The 21,019-nt window shown below is 31.0% G+C and overlaps 3 protein-coding genes across 6 annotated transcripts; 2 read left to right on the top strand and 1 right to left on the bottom strand.

Annotated features, from left to right (window-relative positions):
• Positions 1-1,850: 1,850 nt before the first annotated feature.
• On the bottom strand, positions 1,851-9,203 carry LOC129291403 (ethylene-responsive transcription factor-like protein At4g13040). 4 transcript variants are annotated; one of them, XM_054928721.1, is made up of 7 exons: positions 9,047-9,203; positions 7,962-8,124; positions 7,689-7,837; positions 6,825-6,912; positions 4,724-4,904; positions 2,424-2,539; positions 1,851-2,307 (listed from the first exon to the last, which is right to left on the bottom strand). In XM_054928721.1, the coding sequence occupies exons 2-7, from the start codon at positions 8,002-8,004 to the stop codon at positions 2,174-2,176; spliced, it is 711 nt and encodes a 236-aa protein (XP_054784696.1). In that variant the 5' UTR covers positions 8,005-8,124; positions 9,047-9,203; the 3' UTR covers positions 1,851-2,173. The 4 variants fall into 4 exon arrangements, with proteins under 4 accessions (XP_054784696.1, XP_054784692.1, XP_054784695.1 ...); XM_054928717.1 differs by having other exon boundaries at positions 2,418-2,539; positions 9,047-9,202; XM_054928720.1 differs by having other exon boundaries at positions 2,418-2,539; positions 6,825-6,909; positions 9,047-9,202.
• Positions 9,204-11,372: 2,169 nt separating this feature from the next.
• On the top strand, positions 11,373-14,146 carry LOC129290601 (wound-induced basic protein). Its single transcript, XM_054927423.1, has 2 exons — positions 11,373-11,534; positions 13,781-14,146. The coding sequence occupies exons 1-2, from the start codon at positions 11,464-11,466 to the stop codon at positions 13,851-13,853; spliced, it is 144 nt and encodes a 47-aa protein (XP_054783398.1). The 5' UTR covers positions 11,373-11,463; the 3' UTR covers positions 13,854-14,146.
• A 4,884-nt stretch (positions 14,147-19,030) lies between these two features.
• LOC129291506 (uncharacterized) lies at positions 19,031-21,019 on the top strand. Its single transcript, XM_054928900.1, has one exon. It carries the CDS (start codon positions 19,173-19,175, stop codon positions 20,730-20,732), a length of 1,560 nt encoding a protein of 519 aa, XP_054784875.1. The 5' UTR covers positions 19,031-19,172; the 3' UTR covers positions 20,733-21,019.

The following is a 21,019-nucleotide window of genomic DNA, read 5'->3' as shown; positions in this document are numbered from 1 at the left end:
CCATGGTAACTTTACATCAAAGAACCTACAAATAAATACATAAGCTTGAATTTAAAAAAAATTTAATTATTTAATTTTATGTACTTAATATATTTTTTCAATCAAACCAGAAAAATAAATTTAAAAGTATTAATAATATCAATAATGAGAATTTATTATTAAATAAATAATGTATAAAAAATCTACCTACTTTGATTTGATTGAAAATATGAGATTAAATATATAAATTTTGTCATGTAAATAATCAAAGGAGAAAAGTTTGAAAGATAAATACAATATGCTGGCAATCAATATATATATATATATATATATATTAAAAAATAGGTTATATGTTTTATAAATTACATATAATATCCTTTATTATTGGCTAAATTGTTGGCTAAGGAAAGAAAAATAAAGAGCGGTAAAATCAATTATGCTACCCTTCAATGGAAACCTCAGCCCAATGACCATAGGGAAGTGTGTAAAATACTGGATAACGCAAGGAACCCATGCTTTTTGTTTTGTTTTGTTTGTTTTTTTTTTTTTTGGCCAAAGGAACCCATACCTCTATTTAAATTTATTAATTATGAAAACGAATATAATGAAAATTTAAAAAGTTTTTATTTAAATAAGGACAAAATTAAAATTTTATTTTATTTTTAAATAAAATTAATGACTTAATCACCTCTCCTTGCTTCCCGTAAAGTAATTAGAGATACTTTATAATAAGAATTAGAAAAAAGCAAAGGCTTCTTGTTTTTAATTATTTACGTAATTGTTGTTCATTATATATTATATATTCTCAAGAGTGAGTTTATTTATTAAAGCCACAAAGCATCGCGCAAGAAAGATTTTGCTAGTTAATTATTGAATAACGTTGAACATTTACATCACAACAAATTTAAACATTTATTAAAAATACACATAACACGTGGCCAGTGGTAGCCAAAAGTATTTTTTAGAGCCATCACCATAAGCCATTGATTAAACAAGACGCATTTTCTAGTGAATGAATAATGCAACTTAATATGAACTTTATTACACATTTTTCAAACCATATCTACATATTTCAAAATGTTTCATTTGTTGAAATATTGCACCGGTGCTTGCTTGTAAAGAAAATGAGAACAAAAGGTTTGCACATGGAACACCCAGTTTACTCAACTAAATGAGATTCATGTTTAAATTTGAGCTTACTTTTAAAATAAAGCATCATTTATCATTATTTTCCCATTATCCAACAATGAATGCACGATTAAGCTTAAAGATAATTCACCAAATAAGCCGTGAGTCATATCAAAGCTCAAAAGATATCTACACCATGGAGATGGATCGTCAAAAACCTTGGTATCCAAGTTACTCTGAGGTGTTTTGGTGAGCAAGTTATTCTATACATTTGTTAGCTTCTCTGAATAAATGTTCGAATGTCACAACCCAACCACACATCAAAAAATCTTTGAGAGAATTGTAGAATGGCTAGGTCTAAGAAAATTCATTTTGAATAAGCATGAAAGCGTCAATAGAATCAACATAAATGATAACTCCGTGATATTTCTCTCTCCAACAAATATTGAGCCCTTTGGGGATACCCAACAGCTCAACTGCAATGTTGGGATAAAATCCAAGATATTTGGTGAATCCTCTTAACAGTTGCCAAGTTCATCCCATGTAAGACCACATTTAGTAGCTCTTTGTACATTTCAAGAGTGCAAGGCCAAGGTATAGACCCAAGAATTTTTCTAAATCCTCTTAACCTGTTGCCATGTTCATCCCATGTGAGACCATATTTTAGTGGCTCTTTGTACATATCATGAGTTGCTAAGGTATAGACCCAAGAATTTTTTCTGTAAGAATATTGCAAATATGGCTGAGAAAATTTTACTTCAAAGCTATATGTTCAATTGTTCATGTACCGTATGGTACATTGACAAAACTTCAAGCTGAGAAAGCTTCTTAACTTGCAGAAATGCAAGAAACAAATAGCTCTAAATTAGTTCAATGGACTGGGGATGATTTATCATCATCATGAGAAATCAAACTCTTTATTGGGTTAAGCTATAATAATAATAAGAATAATAATCTACTTACCTTGAGATAATGAAATATATATCAAGGTCTGGCATGATACAGCCCTTCTTTACAATAAAAATGGAGCTCTCACCTAGAACTGAACAGTTAGAACTATCACGTTTCATGAGTCTGACGCTTCGTGATCTGCATCTTCAGAAGCTGACGTGGCATCAACACCTTGCTGACCGTCCCCGTCGTGCAATTGAGGTGGCTCTGACTCACTGCACTGTCTGGAGCCAAGTCTTCTCTTGTGTTCTGAAAAGTTATTTCATGGAACACTAGTAAATACTTGAAGAAATAGGAGATTTGTGTGTGTGTGTGTGTGTGTGTGTGTGTGTGTAAGTAGGTTGAAAGAGAAAGAGTACTTTTACTGGTAATTGATTGCCGAGTGAATGCCAAGAATTCATCCCATTGCAATTTACTCAGTTCTTGCTTCTCTTTTTCTGAAAGCTCAAAATTGGGCTCCCTCCCACACATGAAAGCAGCCCTGAGAAGTGAGGAGATATAAGCATAAGTATTCACAGCTAACATCATATAGTAGATACAACGGCAAGTTTTGTCCCACTTTAAAAACTTAATCGCTCCCACTAGCATACGACATAGCAGTAATAAATTACTCAGAGCATTCTAGGTGTCAAACCACAAGGAGGCTAACCCAATTAAATTTAGTCCTAACACAATATTTTAAGCATAAGTATTCATGGCTAACATCATATAGTAGATACAAGTCTTCTTTCACTAAGTGAGATTGGTTATATGAATTGTACGACACTATTATATTCTAACAGTAACTAAGTCTTTATATATATCATCCGTTCATAGGCCTTGTTTGATAACTTCCTCAAGTTATATATACTTCTTGGCCTTTCTCTACCTCTCTTCAGAGTTAAAGATCTTCAACTCAATTATTCTCACTGACGCCTCCTTCATATAGTCAATATGTAATATATTTGAGAGTCTCCAACGTATGACATATTTAGCACCCTATATTTTAGATTTAGAGTACATTGCATGAACCTCGCCTCTACTTTTAAACTGTATAGACATATTTGTAAAACAAAAAATAAATTTCAGAAAGCTATCCAGAGTTTTCATTAAGAATTACACATACCTCCTTTCTGTTTGAGAGAAAATTTGAGTATATTTTGAAAATATAGAGGAAATTGGTGTAAAATCAAGAAAACTTGCGACAAGTTTGTGTAATATACACTTTTAGGAAAGATATGTTTAGGTTTGAAAATTAGAGGGGAAACATACATAATTTTAGCAGAATTAAAAGAAAATTTGCATTGGTTTTGGAAACTAGTTAAATAACAAATTTAGGAAGATAAACTTCACTAGAGTTTTTGAGGAGTGGCTTGAACAAGACAATAGGAGGAGATCGAAATATATGCAATCCAAACTCCATAATATTTGTCTGAAATTTATATCTCCATACATCTGCCTGAAGTTCATCAGTTATCAAATCTGTTAACTATAAACAGCCTGAACTGCAGTTTCAATGGTATAGCAACCTTATTTACAAGCCCAATTATTTGTGCCATATCTTCAACAACAATAGCAACAAACAGCCTTATCCTGCTAAGTAAGGCCAACTATAGGGATGGAACGACATCATATCTTCAAACACAGAAATCATTAAATCTTCCACCTCCTCAATCCAATACCATTTTTACTTGTCCAAAGTTAGCCATCTACTCATGTATGCTTTTATGTAAGAATTTAAAGAATGGAATGATACAGCTCAGAGGAGGCTTTCATCCATTCATCCAAGGAGATTTTTATCATGTTCTATGTCCAGTAATCTAATTGTTCACATTCACTTTCCATATCAATGGTTGTTAGTTAAATCACCTTAATAGTTGTTGGATTTTTCATGAGTTGAAAAATTTGAACTGATTTTTTGAAATTCCCCTCCAATTTTCAATGTGCAATTTTCACATGTTAATTTGCCTTTCCCGGCAGCAAGTTCTAGATTAATGAACAAGAGTTATGCAAAATGATACAGTTCAGAGGAGGCTTTCAACTAAGAAAGGCAGTAACCTCAAAATTACATTACAAGTGAATTCTGAATTTCCTTTAGCTGGGAACCAAAATGTTTTTCATCTAGAAGTTAATCAGTAAGAACATCAATCTGTTGGCAGCATGGTATCAAATAGCTGAAATGCATGTTCTCACTATGACTCACGTTTGAAAATGCTGTAGCTTTCCAAAAGCTACTGTGTAATAGCTGTAAGCTGGTATGAAATGATATTTAAATATTTGTTCATGTTCAGAGAAAAGAATGCACTGAAAGAGGTTAAGAATCACATTAATTTCTTGTTGAAAGGTGTTGTAATATTACCAAATATAAAAATTGCCCAAAAAAACACAAATTTAAACAAGGAAAGAATAATGTCAGCATTAATGCAAATGAAGCGCTTTTAGGTATCTTGTATTATTGACAGCCAGAAGAGCTGAAAAGCAGCACTCAGGATATCTTAAAAGCAACCTTGGCTTTTAAAAAGCATTAGAAGAAACAGTAAAAATCAAGGATTACTGAAGATCCATTTATGACTTTTGCTGTCAAACAGGACTAGAAACAAAAGCCGCTACATTTCCAAACAAAGCCTTCAAAAGCGACCTTAAGAGACAGCCATAGTTAATAATAATGCACTATTTGAAGTAATACCTGTCATATAGGCGAGCAGCCTCTTCTTGAGAATTAACAGTTCCGAGATGGATCTGTTTCTTGTCCACTTTGATTGCTGCCTGCCACTTCATATTTTTAAAATAGACACCTCTCATTACACAGGATTCTTGACTATGCATATGCTTTCTCCTATGTGGCTTTCTGCGTTTGATAGGAGGCCCTGCAAAGTGCCAGGGGGAAAAATTAATAATGTCAAAATCAAAAGTCACTAAAAAGGGCCAGAGAAAAATGTCACGAAAAACAAAAAGGAAAATCACCAAACAACATTACTCCAAAAATGAGAACATGGCAAGTAAAACCAAAAAGTGACTTTTGAACCCAGATCTGCTAACAATGAAACAAGATTATCATTCTAAGTTTCTCTATTCTGTTGCTCTCTGACAATTTATCAATGATGCACTGAAAGTAAGAAGGAATCATTTTCTATCCACCAAATCATTTGCGTCGTTTTGTGCAACATGATGCCTTGTAAGAGATATAGAGAACACAAAATCCTAGGTCACGTGCCAGCATGTCATGAAGCACTTGGATTGGTAATGGAAACATTCATAGTGTGCAATAAAGGGCATTCAGGGAGAACCTTGTTGACTCTCATTATTAAGAGTTTTCTTTAAACTCATATCTCCAAAACAAAACAATGATTTTTCAATGCAATCGGTATACTTATTGCATTAATAATGCTCAATCATGTTTAAAGGATCAAAATGAGATTGGTTAGATAATAGATCGAAGACACATCTATTCATGTCTAGCCAAAACACAGTTGATTAAGCTTACTCTTCAGACCATTTGTCTAAACAGGTTGTAGAAAATTTAAATGCATCTGCCAGCAATAATGTAAAATTAGATAGGCTCCAGTTGAACATAAATAATCAGACCCAAATGTGAACAAACAGCGAGAAACCAGCTCATTAGGCAAGTTTTAAGAGGCCATTCATAGTCATTTAACGTGCTACTCCAGGAGCTAACAACCATTTTTATCTTCATATGGATAGGATATTAAATATGGTGCTCTCTATTTTTTATGTTGTATTCCTAGACTAATTTATTGAGGTAAACTCAATTTAAAATGACATCTTTAGGGGAACTCATGATATCTTTGGGAGATACAAGGCAGGTGAATGAATAAAAAAAAAAATCATGCAGAAGGCAGTTTATTTAGCAAAATAACTTTGGAAAGAGTTAGCTTTTGGAGGATGATGTAAAATAGAAAAATATATTATACATCTGGAAAAATTGTAGTACAATTTCTTTTCAGATGATTACCTAGCATGCAACCGGTCAAAATACATCCCCTATTTTCAAGAACATCATAAGCTCTTCTTCGGATGTTATTTAAGATTCCTAGTGAAGCAGGTGACTAATTGTCTCATGAGTCAAATCAACAAGAAATAAAGCCATGCTAGACAATAGAGAGCTAACTAATGAAAGAATCTTGCTACAGCATTATTTATGCCATGATTCCCATCCAGAGAAGGTCCATTTCAAGAAACATCCGGAGAGTAAAAGTGTTCACAGTGGAAATGCCTCAAGAAAGAAAGAATTAGACTTCCTGATTCACCCAGCAAACAAACATATGCTTACTATGTACTGTCCTGATTTTTAATCTTGACCATATTCCTTGAAGACTGACTAGCACCAAAGCACCTTCTTGAGGCACTGTCAATCCCCACAGTTTTGTATTGATCTTGGCCTTGCAGGTTAATCTTAGCACAGAACGAGCATGAATATAAAAGGAAAATGGATAACATTTCCCAATGATCAATTATGTTTGACACAACTTCCAACAATTAATCAGATAGGCTGACTTGCACAGAATTATTCATTCATGACGTCACTCAAAAAGGACTATTCCACTCTAAATCAAAACCGACTATTTCTCATTGGCATGCAACTGTTTCCAACAAATTAATGTTATGGAATTGAAGATCATGAATTTACTATCAATGGAATACATTAAATGGAAACATAAAAATAAAATACTGCCTTCAAGAAGATAAGTTAAATCAGCTAAGTTATCATACACTAAATCTGATATAACCAGCTGAAGGAAAAAAAATGAGCCACTTAAACAACAAACCAACAAACTGTTGACTGGACTGCTCCTTTGACGAGCTAGAACCAGATACATTTGAGGAAGCTGGTTCTTCTTTCAGTATGGGATTCTGCTGGAAAAATCAAACAGAGTTTAGTCTAAGTTCCCAAAAATAGGATATGAAAAGTTCCAAAATATATCAAGAACATAACTTTTGAAGACTAATTAATAGTTAATGCAAGTTTTCATGAAATCTGTAAATGCTAGTTTAATTAATCTGCATATGACAAGATTGATGGGCTAAGAATTTAGGACCTTCATCTCAATTTTAAAAATAAAAATAGTCATTTTTGCCTTTCAAATCAAAACAAATGGTAAGCACAAGGAGATTTCTTATAGAACCAAAAATGAGGATACAAGCACTCTACATCTTAAAAGAATGATAGATCAGAAAAACACCTGCGCACTTATGATCTGGCTTGTCTAATATGCACATATTGATGTCTATGACATTATGTTTCTTATACTACCTGCTTAGTGAAATTTCACCATTCATCTTTTTACCTATTTTTAAGAACTGTTAAGGGATAAAATTTGAACAGCTTGGACTGGAGAAACCAAGTTTGTCCAGCCAATTAACCTATAAGGCATAGTTGGAGATAGAAATTGAAAAATCATCTAGAGGAGAACGTTCATTATCAGGCCTAATCACAATAGAACAGCCAAAATTCTCAAAATGATACACAGAGCCTGCGAGTTCTATCATCCTATTTCAAATAATTTCAAAGGAAAAGAAGAAAATGGTGTAGATGAAATCAAATTACGTATTAATGATACATAGCTCACCCAAACAGCATATCATATAAAGATTGACCCTACACTCAAACAAAGAAGATCACACCAACTTACTTTTAGCAATTGAGTTCCTACACCATGTAGGATGCTTTCAATTCCATTGTCAGATTGGGCAATCTTAGGTTTAGCATGCTGAGCTGAATCTTGAGAAGCAGGGAGGTTCTCACAATATAGCGGAAGTGGAGTAACAAAGGAACTGTTCCCTACAAATATCCAATTGTATTGATCTAATTATCAACTGAATTTTAAGATACGATCATCAAAAGCATGGTTTTTCTCCTTTCTCTCAGAGGAGTTTATGATATATAAAATGTTTATATCATGTACCTGAGCATAGCCCCAAAAGTCTGCGCCTTCTCAAGCTTACCATGGTTAGTTCCAATCTTCTTAGTAAGTCATCAAAGCAAGATGGTTAACTCACAATCTTCCTATGATAATAACCTTGTCGTCACATAGAAGAAACAGAGTAGCTATAACAATAACACACAGCCTGAGACAGAGAAAACATCAAATAAGAACCATAAAGAAAAAATTTGACATCGCAGTTAACAAAATATTCCCTAAAAAAGAGTAACAACCGAAGGTATGTTTAAAGGATCTACTTATACATCAAGATATAATGGCCTTTTCCTAGTTCCAGTACCAGAATAAGAAGATCACTATCAGAAGTCACAAATAATAAAGAAGGAGATCATTAAAACATTGACAAAGAGATTCACATACATGGTATAACAGAAAATTGGTCTTGTTTTGACATATATGAAGCAGAGGAAAAGTAATTAAAAGATAATGCCTTCATTCTTGGGGCCACCTTGAACACAAACACAGGGCATAAAGAGACCAACAAATTGAAGGCAAACATCAGCATGATACGAAATGAACAATCACCACTAATTTGATCACAGCCAAAAGTATAATCAACCCTTTAAAGCTCGCGACGATAAGCTCTCTTCCATGGAAGTTTTGAAAAACGGAAAAAAAAAAATTGATACTGTAAATTGCAGACTGAAACCATAACAGACCCGGAATCTAAAATGGAATTGCAGAAATTGAGAACAAAATTCAGGCACTGAAATTCCTCCTCGTCAGAACTCCAAATCTCTTTGCTTGGGTCAAAGTCAACCCCATCAACCTACCACCTTTTTCTTGCCAATGGCTAACAGACCCAGAACACAAACCAAATACCCGCATTCGCAAAAGCCGCAAGACAAAATCGAAGAAACACCCACAAAAGCCAAGAAGAGAAAGAGAGTAATTAACTTTCAAAGCCGTCAACGCAGAACGCCGGTGACAAGAAAACCCACCACCAGACATAAAAACAAAAGAAGAACAAAAAGGATGGACCTTGATGAAAGCCAAGAGGCTAAAACAACAAGAAGAGGAAGAAGACTAAAAGTGTTCATTGTCCGTACCTGAAAGATGGGGTGACGATAAATCTGTGGCGGAGGCAAATGGGGTTAAAATTTTGGGAAGAAGGTGGCGGTACGCGGTAGTAAGGGTATGGGATATTATGTACCGTGTGTCATGTTGTGTGATGCTGTGCCTCATGCATCAATGATCCACCACCTTTTGTGTTGCTGTTATTGTGAGTGTGCGGGTGTGTGGTGTTTTTAAAAAATAAAAAAAAATAAAAGAGGAAAAGGGTGGTGGTGTGGTTGAAAAGGTGAAAAACCAACGTCGCAGTGTTAAGTTGAGTTGGTGTGTACATACATTGTGAAATGACGATTCTGCCCTTGTGATGGGCCACAAATACCGGTGGAGTTAGGTGTGTGAGTTACGTTATGACTTTTCAGTGCTTCGCCGAGACAAGCAAATTGGGATTGGATTTGGGGTGGCTCGTCAATTGCTAGTGCCCATCCATCGGTCGGTCTGGCCAAGAAAGATTCTGAATATTCAATCAAATACCTTGAAGCCAAGCAATCCACTCAAAATCTATTAAAATTTCATATATTAATTGCTCCACGCCTTGAATATTATAAATATTTTTTTTCAAACTATCACCTTAAAAATATAAATTTTTTAATCTTTTAAAATATAATTAATATTTTTAATTAAGAATGTAAGTAATAAAATCTTCTAATCAAGGTAACATATTAAATAAAGAGTAAACATAGAAGATGTATGTAATTTTAAAAATAATTAACTGACTCATTAAGATATAATTCAATTTAAATAGCCTTGTAATTTTGAACGGATATAGTATACATTTGCTTTCTCTTTTTCATAACATGGAATACTGGTGAGTATTTTACTGCTCTTTTTTTAGGGAAAATTCCATTCATCCCCTTTGATCCAATATAATTTCAGTTAATCCTCCAAAACTCTCAAAATTTCATTGCACATTTAGGAGGATGAAATGAAATTAAAGAGATAACTCAAATAATATTACTGTCTTTAGTAAAACTAGACACGAAAATAACTCATATAGAAAAAATAAATAACTGATGTGAGTGAAATCTACAACTTTTATTAATAATAAAACATTATTATGAATTTGCAATTTATATTCTACCAATGTTAGTTGTTCATTATTCATATATCAATTTATTTTCTTTAAACAAATTATTTATGTGTTTAACTTCACCAAAAATAGTAAGATTATTTGAGTTATCTTATTTGAGTTATCTTTTAAATTGTATTTTAATTCTTCAAATGTACTGTGAAATTTTAGAGTTTTGGGAGTTGATTGAGATCATGTTAGGTTAAGAGAGCTCACTAAAATTTTACTTTCTTTTGTCAATAACTACTTCCCTATTCTAAGAAAAAAGAGATAATCAAACTTTTAGTTTATTAAGTTTGCTTCAATTACTGATTTAATCTCTCAAGTATAATTTTTATTACTTTTGTCCTTAAAATTTGTATCAATTATTGATTTGATTATTATTATTATTTAAAGAGACGGTAACGCTAATTGCTAGCGTGGATATTAAAATATTGATGACAGTCATTTAAATTAACAAAAAAGGTGTAATTATTTAGGTATGGGAAATAAGCTCAATTTTTTTAAAAAAAATAAAATGTAGTGTAAATGACTAGATTGATAAAAATTAAATTAATTTGAGGGCTAATTGATTTTTGTTTGGTTATATATTTATATAAAATTATCAATATACTTTACTGATTAATTTGAGAGTTTAAAAACTTAAAGAACTACTATAGTAAATATAAAAATTTAAGGAACCAAACTAATAAAAAATAAATTTGAATTGGTAAACGAAAAGAAATTAAGGGCTGTTTGGCTTCTATTTTTAAAAATATTTCTTAAAACAAAAAATTAAAAAAACTCATTTAGATAAATATTTTGATTTTAATTTTTTTAAAACCTATTTTTATTTTTTAAAAAAAATAAGAAAATAAAAACATCTTAAAACTATTTTTGTTTTATTTTTCTTACAATACATTTGTTATTGAAAATTATAATCACTTTGATCAATTATTATTATAAATAACCACCACTAATCATTATTAGCTGAATTTTATTTTTTAAAAAAAAATAATTTTAAAACCTGTATTACAAAATATTTTTTTAAAAAAACTGCAATACAAACAAACACGCCCTAAAACTTTCATTATCTTTGCGATTTTTCCCGCACGTAATTTCATGTTGTCCGAGGAATAAAACCCGCCCAATTAGGCTTTAAAACCCGGTTCTGGAATCTGTTAACCCGATCATGCTCGAAATGACCCGGAAAGATGACCCGCTCGCGGCTCTCAAATATAAATCCGCCCCGTTGAGTTCTGGACAATAAATTGCAGAAACTCGGTGACGCAGGGGAAGAATTAGGGTTAAGTTTGAAGTGTCTGTTGACAGAATATCATCGGAGCGACAATGATCTACGACGTTAACTCTCCTCTTTTCCGATCCTTCCTAAGTCAGAAGGGAGGCTCATCCGACAAGAGGTTTGTTGTCTTCTCTTTTTCTCGTTGAAACTATGGTTTAAGTTAAGGTACTGTTCAAGCAATGGCTAATTAGGATTTGCGTATCCGTTTAATGCATGAAGTGCGTGATTTTTCCCCCCTAGATATCATATGTGCTCTGACCGCTTGGTGAAAGAATATATCTTATTGGAGACACTAGCAGATTCGCGCTTATGTCCAGTTTCGCTCTCTGTCACTTATAGGGCTCCTTCTATCTTCTAAATTTGGATAGAAGCAGGTGTGCTGGATGTTTTGGTTGAATAGCAATGTCATATTCTTCTACGAGTGTGTTTAGATAGCTCTTAAAATGGATGTCTGCTGTTAAAGAGGGGTATATACGTATATTTATGTGATGTGCTTCAATGGAAGGAATATGTCGTGGGAGAGGCTTATTTTCTATGAAATTTAGTGCGGTTGGTATTTGCTTTTTTGTGAGCTGAGGCTTGTGAAAAATTTAACAGATGGTGGCGCAGTGGGCTTTGACTGTTGGTTGGTAACTTGTTTTATTATGAAAAATTAACCATGATTGAGGAGGAAATTATTTATGATTGTTGTCTTGAAAACTGTCGATGGAGCGTGAAAAAGTTGTTTTAATAGAACAGTTAGTTTCATTGATTGAAATGGGAAAATTGGGAGTGATTAATGGAATCATGATATGTCTATGTACCTAGTTTAACATTCAAATTAATCTGTTTAAACATATAATTATGGGTTTCTTTGTTTCGCCTGAAAAAAGGAGTTTGGAGTTGTAAGCCTATAGACAGTGAAATGATCATTTGGACTTTTGGTTATTATTGGGAATTTTGGGTCTTTATTGGATAACAGGTAGTTTGGAATTTTGGGATTTGTTTGAAAAATTCAATTACTTGATTTCTAATAATGAGGTTAATCTTTTATTAGTTACTTTGTGCGCCTTCCTGTTATTTAGCAGTTCAGTTGCTAAGTCTGCCCAATTTCCCCTTCGTGTATGGTTACCGGATGCTAAGGAAGGGCCTACCTCTATTTCCGCCCTTATGCAGGCTGCTGCTATGGTAGTATGGTAGCAGTCAGTGAAATGATCATTTGGAACTTTAACCTCATTGGGTGATCAGTTTGCGTGTTGGTTTAGTATTAAAGGTCTCATACTGTCATGGCATGATGCAAGCTAGTCTGAATGGTTGTAGCAGTTAAACTTGAATCTGTTGTTTTGTGGTTATTCGTGGTGCTCTACTCAGCAGTCTGTAGACTTCTTGCGCTCACCAATTCAACTTAACATTGATTTATTACAAACTACTTTTCCTTCCATGGTTGCTTATGTGGTATATCATAAGAAGTAGAATCTTTCTTTCCTGTGGTCATTCAGCTGTTCATTCTTTGGGTGGAGGAGGGAAGTGGTTTCTGACAGTTTATAAATTTGCAAAAGGATCGTTGAATTCAATGAATAATGAAACTTGGGTTTATCTTGTTGCATTCAACTAACATTACAATAATATTGCAAATGGGACTTTTATTGGTTTGATTAGATTGTGTATTTGATAGATAATTTCTGTGTTATATTAGTTTTATTAGATTTATCACTGGACTTATCTCCGATTTCTTGTGATGACTTAATAGTCAAAGGGTTCATGAGATGGAAATTTCTATGACTAAATGACATCACTATTATATTTATATCATCTAACTCAGAAATGAATGCATCCAAGAAAAAGTGGGCGTTACACCTATTGAAAAAAAAATGATAGAAAATTATTTGAGGTGGATTGGACATGTATAAAGAAAGCCGCAGGAGGCGCCTATGAGGAAAGTAGAATAGATAACTTTGAGCTCTGTTAAAAGAGGTATAAGAATGCCAAAGAGAACGTTTTTGGAAGTTATTGGTTGAGATTTCTTGATTAATAATATTTTTAAAAGCTTAATAAATGATAGAGCACAACGGTATCATATAATTAATGTAACCGACCTTGCCTAGTGGGATAAGGCTGCCTCTTGTTGTTGTTGTTGTTGTATTATATTTGTATCATCTCTCTTCCACTTTGTGCATAACGATAATTGAAACTTGACCTTTGAACTGCACACTGGTTAGTATTTGATTACAGTGAGTTAAATTCTATTATGATCACTAATACTTTCCAAAATGTTTGACTCATTAAATTATGTTTGTAATTGGTGAATGGGAATTGTGATGAGATGGTTAGTAGGTATTGAATCGAATTTTGGAGATGTGTTAATTTTTTTGTTTTGTATCTCAGGAAAGTGGAAGAGCAGAAGCCAAAAGAACAGAGACCCAAAGCCAATGAGAACAAACCTGTTATGACAGAATGAAACAGCTTCACCTGCATTTAGAAAGAGAATGGAAGAATGTTTTAGGTGGTTGTATGGATGCCGCGGAAAAAGTTGAAATTTCCTGGTTTTGATCTAGATGCAACATATGGTGGCGATCTAAGGTTTTAATGTTTTGACATTATGGTTTGTCTTGAATTCGTGAACATGTTTTTTGTGCACTGCTAGTCACCTGCGATGAAGTCTCGTCTAGAATTTGTTTTTATAGCTATGCGTACTTGTGGACTGGGGTGCATTTGGTGTTGAACTGCAAGACTAAAATTCTCATTGTTGAAGTGTGTAGCAAGACTAAAATTTAAAAAAGTGTGGCCAAGAAGGTTTTTATTGCTTTGCGTTCTTGTGGGGTGCATGTGGTGTTGAACTGTAAGACTAAAATTTTAATAAAAACTTTTTGACCACACTTATTTAAATTTAAAACCTTTAAATCTTTGAAATTTCATTGCAATTTAAAAGTATTGATTTAATGTTAAATTTTTAATAAAAAGAATCAAAATTGTTCGTTACTTAAATTAATATTAAAATTATTTTATTTTATTTATTAATTGTATTTTATTTATTCATTTACAAATGGAATATTGTTAATTGTTACACTTTATTTATTGATTTCTTTTGAATGAAATCAAGTAAAAATTTAAAGATAAATTGAAATAAGGTAATGAATAATAGTCTGTTAATAAATAAAATAAATGAATAATATATAATGTATGAATTAAAAAGTTATCTTAAAATAATTTAAACACTTAAAATAAAAATAAGTTAAGTAAAACAATTAGCAATATTTTATAAGTAACTTAACAAGTGAAATAAGATAGTGTTGATATTAATTTAGATGAGGGAGAATTTTGTCATTTTTTCAAAAATTTAACATAAAATCAATACTTCCACATTACAACGGTGATTTTAAAAATTTAAGAGTTTTAAATTTAAATAAGTGTGATTAAGAGGTTTTGTTAAAATTCTCCTAAAATTTAACATTAGCCGGAAAAAATGAGTTAGAATCAATGTTGAATTTAGTTTGAGACAAAAATGTGGTCATTTTGCACGCATGTTCCGCTCAATTCAATTAATCTGAATCGACTGAGCTTGTGCCTTGGCGGGTCTTCATCTTTAATAATTTTCATGCCCTAAATAATAAAATTAGTGCTCTTTTTTTTTTTTTAGCCGTGATTTGACGTTTTCTGGAAATTTGTCCTTTAAAATGTTTTGTTCTCTCGTGAGAAGGAGTCAAGAGGCTGTCATTTTCTTAGGTTGGAGGTTGAAGCGACACTGGCCATGTGAACTTTATCTTCAATCTTCTATTTGTATTATAATATAAACATGTGAAAATTTATTATTTTCCAAAGTTAAAAACAGTAACAATGTGGTATTCCCTCCGTTAGGATATTTTTTAAGAGTTAAATATTAAAAAATATAAAAATATTTTTAATTTTTTAAAGTGTAATTATTATTTTTTTAAGTGTCCTTATTAATAATGACTTTATATTTATTATAGGGTTAAATATAAAAAAAAGGGTTGGTTTAAAAATTTATAACTACTTTATTGGGAGGGTGAGATTCGGTTAAAAATGCCTTACATTTTTAAACAGAGATAGTAGAATATATCTGTTGAACTTATCCATATATTTATTTAATAAAATTATACTAGTTAAATTAAATAAATTTATGTGGAATTATTTTTAATGATTTTATTTTTTTAAATAGTGTGTCTCTTTATTTATTTATTTTTTTGCATTTTTCTATTTATCATCATCAATGGAAAAATTAATTTATATATATAGCCACGTGACATAATATTTTTACTGTATACAAATAATGTGGGGTAGTGGGTTTGTGGAAGAATTTCTCAAGTGATAAGATCTTTTGTTCTTGAAGAAAAATTGTTTTATTTTTATTTGATTGATTGATTCATAATAATTCCTAAACATGTTTATGTACTCAACTGTTCAATTGTGATAATGCATTTAAACTTTTTTTGGCCTAAATAAAGTATTTAAACTTTGAAGTTTCAAGTGACACTGTATCCTTTTTTTTTTTTTAATTATTACTATCTTGAATGAACCATCAATTAATATATAAGATTATGTAATTCCAAGGGTCCCGTAGAATTCATTTCGAGATATCTATACTTTAGAGGAAAAAACTTAAAATTACAGTCTATAACAATATTAAAATTACATGACCAAAAAAGGTCCTCCATAAAATTCACATATAAAGATTCAAACTTGATAAAAGAAATAAATAAATTCCTCCATATTTAAAACTTAATAAACAACTCTCCCAAACTTCAGAAGTTGTACATTATTATATTAACATTTTTTATCTCATAAACAAAAGAGAGAATGATATTAAAGTCACACGCAAGGAAATTAATTACTGCAAGGTCCATTGACAACTGAACTAAACTGTATTGAATGATGCAGTTTAGTTCAGTTGTCAATGGACCTTACAATAATTAATTTCCTTGTGTGAAATCTAAAAAAAAAATTTATGAACAGAAGGACCTCATAAATAAAAAATAACATTAAAATATCATTAATTTGTGAAATGGTAGAAAAGGACTAAGGTTAAAAAAAAAATGTAAGTAAATAGATGAAATGCCCCTACACTATTAGCCACATAATTCAACCGCAATCCTGGAAAGCTCGATTGTAAATTTTAAAAGCCAGATTATACATTTCAAAATTTTAGTTGAGAATATGTTGTAAAATTGTGAAAGTTTTGTAAATTTCATGAGCTCAAATGTAAATCTCGGGTGCTTAATTGTAAATTACAAAAATTTAGTTATAATTCTTAAAATTTAAAATAAAATTTAAACTTCTGATATTTATAATGAAACTTTCATGATTTCAAAATTTTCATAATTTATTTACATCTAACTTTTTTGTAATTTACATTTTAACTTCTAAGATCTGCAAATAAGCTTTGAACATTAGATAAGGGCATTTTAATTATCGATAAATGAGTAAATTATTTTTTAAACTTTAAATTCAATGGCATTATAGATTTTGAATTTGTTTATTGTGAAAATTATTTTCTCAACCTTTAAAAATGATGCAATATGGCTCCTGCTTTAACAAAAGTTAATTTTAACTATTAATTTATTAAAAAAACATAAAAAGACATTAAAAATTATTAAAAAAGAACCAATTTTTTTTTTTTTTCTTGAATTTTTTGGGTCCTTGTTTGTATTTTTTGAGTTTTTTTGTATTTTTTCTGTAATTTTTGAATCCTTTTTTATTACTTTCTAATTAATTAATGGTCAAAGTTAATTTTTATTAATAATAAAAGTCATATTACACCATTTTTAAAAATTAAAAAAATAATTTACATAATAGATAATTTTAGAGTTTATAGTACTATTGGACTAAAAATTTAAAAGATAATTTACTCATTTACCTTTTACTTATTTATGTTTTTTATTTTTTTAACAACATTAGTTATGTTTTTATTTAAACATTGGTTTTTCTATGTTAGTTCATAAACTCATGGTCTTTTTTACCCTTAAAAGTTTAGGTGAGTTAGTTTTGAAGACTCATCAAAATTAAAATATATCTAAAAGTTCAAAAAACACCTTCATAAATATTTACACATCATTCAGCAACAAAATTTTCACATTGATAGTTAAAAAATCCCATGACCTTATATGTTATGTGCCGAATACAAACTAAGAAGATCAATCTTTGTTGTTTAAACTATTGGTCTGATTTTTTTCATATTTTTCAGCGGTCCTTGTGCGTTACTTCCCATGGATTTATCCTTCCTAAATCAGATTTTGAGATTTTCATATATAAAAAATCATTCTAAGATATCTCTACCTAAAGCAATGTTTGAATATTTGTATTAAAAAAAAAGCAATGTTTGAATATGAATTAATTGATAATAATATATACTAAATGACTAGGACAAAATAAAAACATTGTACATAAATTTCACAAATAATTACTTAAAAGAATTACTTTAAAGTCTCACTATAACCTGAGAGTAATTAATTGTATTGAATGAAATTTAAATATAGTTTTTCCTAATTAAATTTCATTCTGAATAGTAAATATTAAATGAGAACGATTTATTTACAAAAATACAATCAATACAGTTGGAATAACTTTTGCCGCCATAAGTATAAAACTAATGTTCATTAGGAATTCTTGATTTATATTCCTCCATTTTTATTTATAAAAAAAATTATTATTTTTTATTTATTTTTTACATAAATAAAATTATCTATTTCAATAAACATTTATTACACATTTTCTAAATCATCCATCATAATTTACATTAATAAAATATTATTAATACATATTTATATTGATTAATAGAGAGCATTTTAGTTCAATTATTTCATTTGTAAACATAATTATTATGAGTAATCAATTTTTTTAAAATTGTGTAATATAAGTTTTTTTTTATATATAAAAACGGATGGAGTATTACTTATCAAAGTGAAATATGTTTTCCAATAATAAAATATTTTAGATATCAATTAAATTCAATGCTACAATATTTCACATAAATTATAAATACTTTTCATTTTATAAGTTTAAATTTTAATTTTCAAAATTAATTATAAAATATAATAAAAAATTCATTATAAAATATAATACACAAATTTATTTTATGAGAGTTTTCAAAATATTTTTATATAATTTTATAAAATTTGAAAATATGTAATTTTTTAAAAATGTTAAAAAGTTCGTAAATCATTTTTATAATGAAAAAAAGATTTTCTAGAATTCATTTCGAGATATCTATGTTTTACAAAGGAGAACAAAAACAAAAACTAGTGCTGCAAAAACGTGACTATAAAATTTTACTTTCGAAAATTCAGAATTGATAAAAAAAATAAAATATTTATGACCAATATTAAAATTAAAATTTTAATCTTTCCAGTGCTGCAAAAATATTCTACACCTGCAATTTAAAAAAATTATTAACAATAATTTTAGAAGTGTCCTGAACCATTTTTAAAATTATCTATGATATTCTTAATTTTATAAAAACGATAGTTATAAAATTCTTAAATATTAGTTTTAGAAAATTTGGGTCAATAACAATAAGAGAAAATATGATAAAATCATGAACGGCGAGTGAAGAGCTAGATAATAAATATATAGAAAGATTCTGGTTGCGGAAAAATGAGATCAGTCAAAGGTAGAAAGATATGCCCTTTGCCAGTTTTTGTCTATCCTCTTTTCACGCCGCTCTCTCTTCAATCTTCGTCTCTCTCTCCAACGCAATCCTCTCAAATTACACAGATTTTCTCACACTTCCTTTTGTTTTCCCTCAATCACCATTGTTACTGGTATGACTCTCTTCAAAAGAAAAACAATGTCTCAGTTCTCTCTCTCACACTCTTGCAAGTGCAGAAAGATTCAGTCTTTTTCTCTTATGTCTCATTTATTCAATGTATTTTTCTTCATCTTTCTCTCACCTTACCTCGTCAGGCTCTTCTGTTCATTCTCTCCTCTCTTCTCTACCACTCTCTTCCTTCTCGCTCTCTTACCTCCCAACCTTGCTCATGACAATGATGATTCTTCAAGTTCTGACTCCAAATTGGCTTTTCTTCTCTCAGTTGTTGAATCTCTAGTTCAAAAAATTTCCTCGAAGAATGATGAAAATGGTGAGGGAATTAGGTGCTTTGAAGAGTTTCAAGCATATCTTGATGTGTTCCGAGCACCAGTCTTTGAAGTTCTTGGCGGAAATTGTTCAGAATCCGTGTTTCCAGGTCATGATGGCGGAAGAGAATCAAGAGCTCATGTGGGTCCAATGGGAAAAAAGCCAAATGGTAGTTTTGATGAAAACCCATTTGGGGAAGATGATGATGATGATGATGGTAAGTTTGTATCTGCTAGTCCAATTGTAGAAGAGAACCTGATCTGTGAAAAGCAATGCAATGAAGTTCTTGAAGAAAATTACTCAAAATCTGGGCTTTCAGGTGATGATGATGGAAGAGAATCAAGAAATCATGTGGGTCCACTTGAAAAAGAGCCAAATGTTAGTTTTGATGAAGAAAACCCATTTGAGAAAGATAACGGTAAGATGGAAGCTTCTAGGCCATTTGCGGAAGAGAACAATGAAGTTCCTGAGGAAAAATTCTCAGAATCTGACTGTTCTGGTGAAGAAGGAAGATTTCATGTGGGTCTAGTGGAAGATCCAACTGTTAATTTAGAAGAAAAATCAGCTGGGGTAGAAGACGATGTTGACAAGGTTGAAAAAAACTCAAAGCCAGACGGCATGTTTTGTCAAAAGAGAGACAAGGAAGTCAAGCCACTGGACACAAACTCCAATAAAGCAGAAGAAAGCAAAGAAGAAAAAGTGGCACTGAGAAGTGGATCCAAAGTTACGTGTAATAATAATTGCAAAATTGATGCTAAAGACAGTTCTGCAAACGGTGAAGAAGAAGAAGAAGAAGAATACTTTGGGACTCCTGAGAGATTCTGGGACTACAATAGAAGCAGCAGCTATGGATCAATGAGAAAAGAGAAGAAATGGAGAAGGACATTGGCTTTCAAGCTTTATGAGGAGAGAAACAATGTGGATAATGGAAGTAGTAGCAGTGAAGCAATGGATTTGCTTTGGGAAACTTATGAAGACAGAGAACATGATAAAGCAGAAGAAAGCACAAAAAGTGAAGAAGATGGTAATGATGAAGAAGATGGTGATGAAGATGAGAAAGAAGAAGAAAAAGAAGAGAAAGAAAAGGGTATGGAGAGTAAGTATTGCTGCTTGCAGGCACTGAAATTCTCAGCAGGGAAGGTGAACTTGGGAATGAGAAAGCCAAGTCTGGTCAAAATCTCTAAAGCCCTCAAGAGCATTGGATTGTTTCACCATGTAAGCAAGCATGGCAGAAAAAACCTCCACTGAACTAGAGATTTCACTCCATTTGCTTCACAGAATTATTGTGCATTCATCTGATCATAACAAGTAAATATATATATATATATATATAGATATAGATATATATGCTCATTTCTGATACAATGAAGCTTTTTCATCAGTTATTGATTCTTTTTGAGTAGATATAAAGAAAGATATTGTGATAGTGATAAATATTTCTTATTAGGAGGCTCTGTTCACGGCAGCAAGAGCAATCATGATCTCCAGTTTCATCAAGAGATTATGCTACTGATTTTATTATTATTTTTTTTTTT

Source organism: Prosopis cineraria, unplaced genomic scaffold (genome assembly GCF_029017545.1).
Source record: "Prosopis cineraria cultivar Desert tree isolate PC_DT_omini unplaced genomic scaffold, ASM2901754v1 PC13, whole genome shotgun sequence".
Classification (NCBI taxonomy): Eukaryota; Viridiplantae; Streptophyta; class Magnoliopsida; order Fabales; family Fabaceae; genus Prosopis; species Prosopis cineraria.
This window is presented reverse-complemented; position numbering and strand designations above follow the sequence as displayed.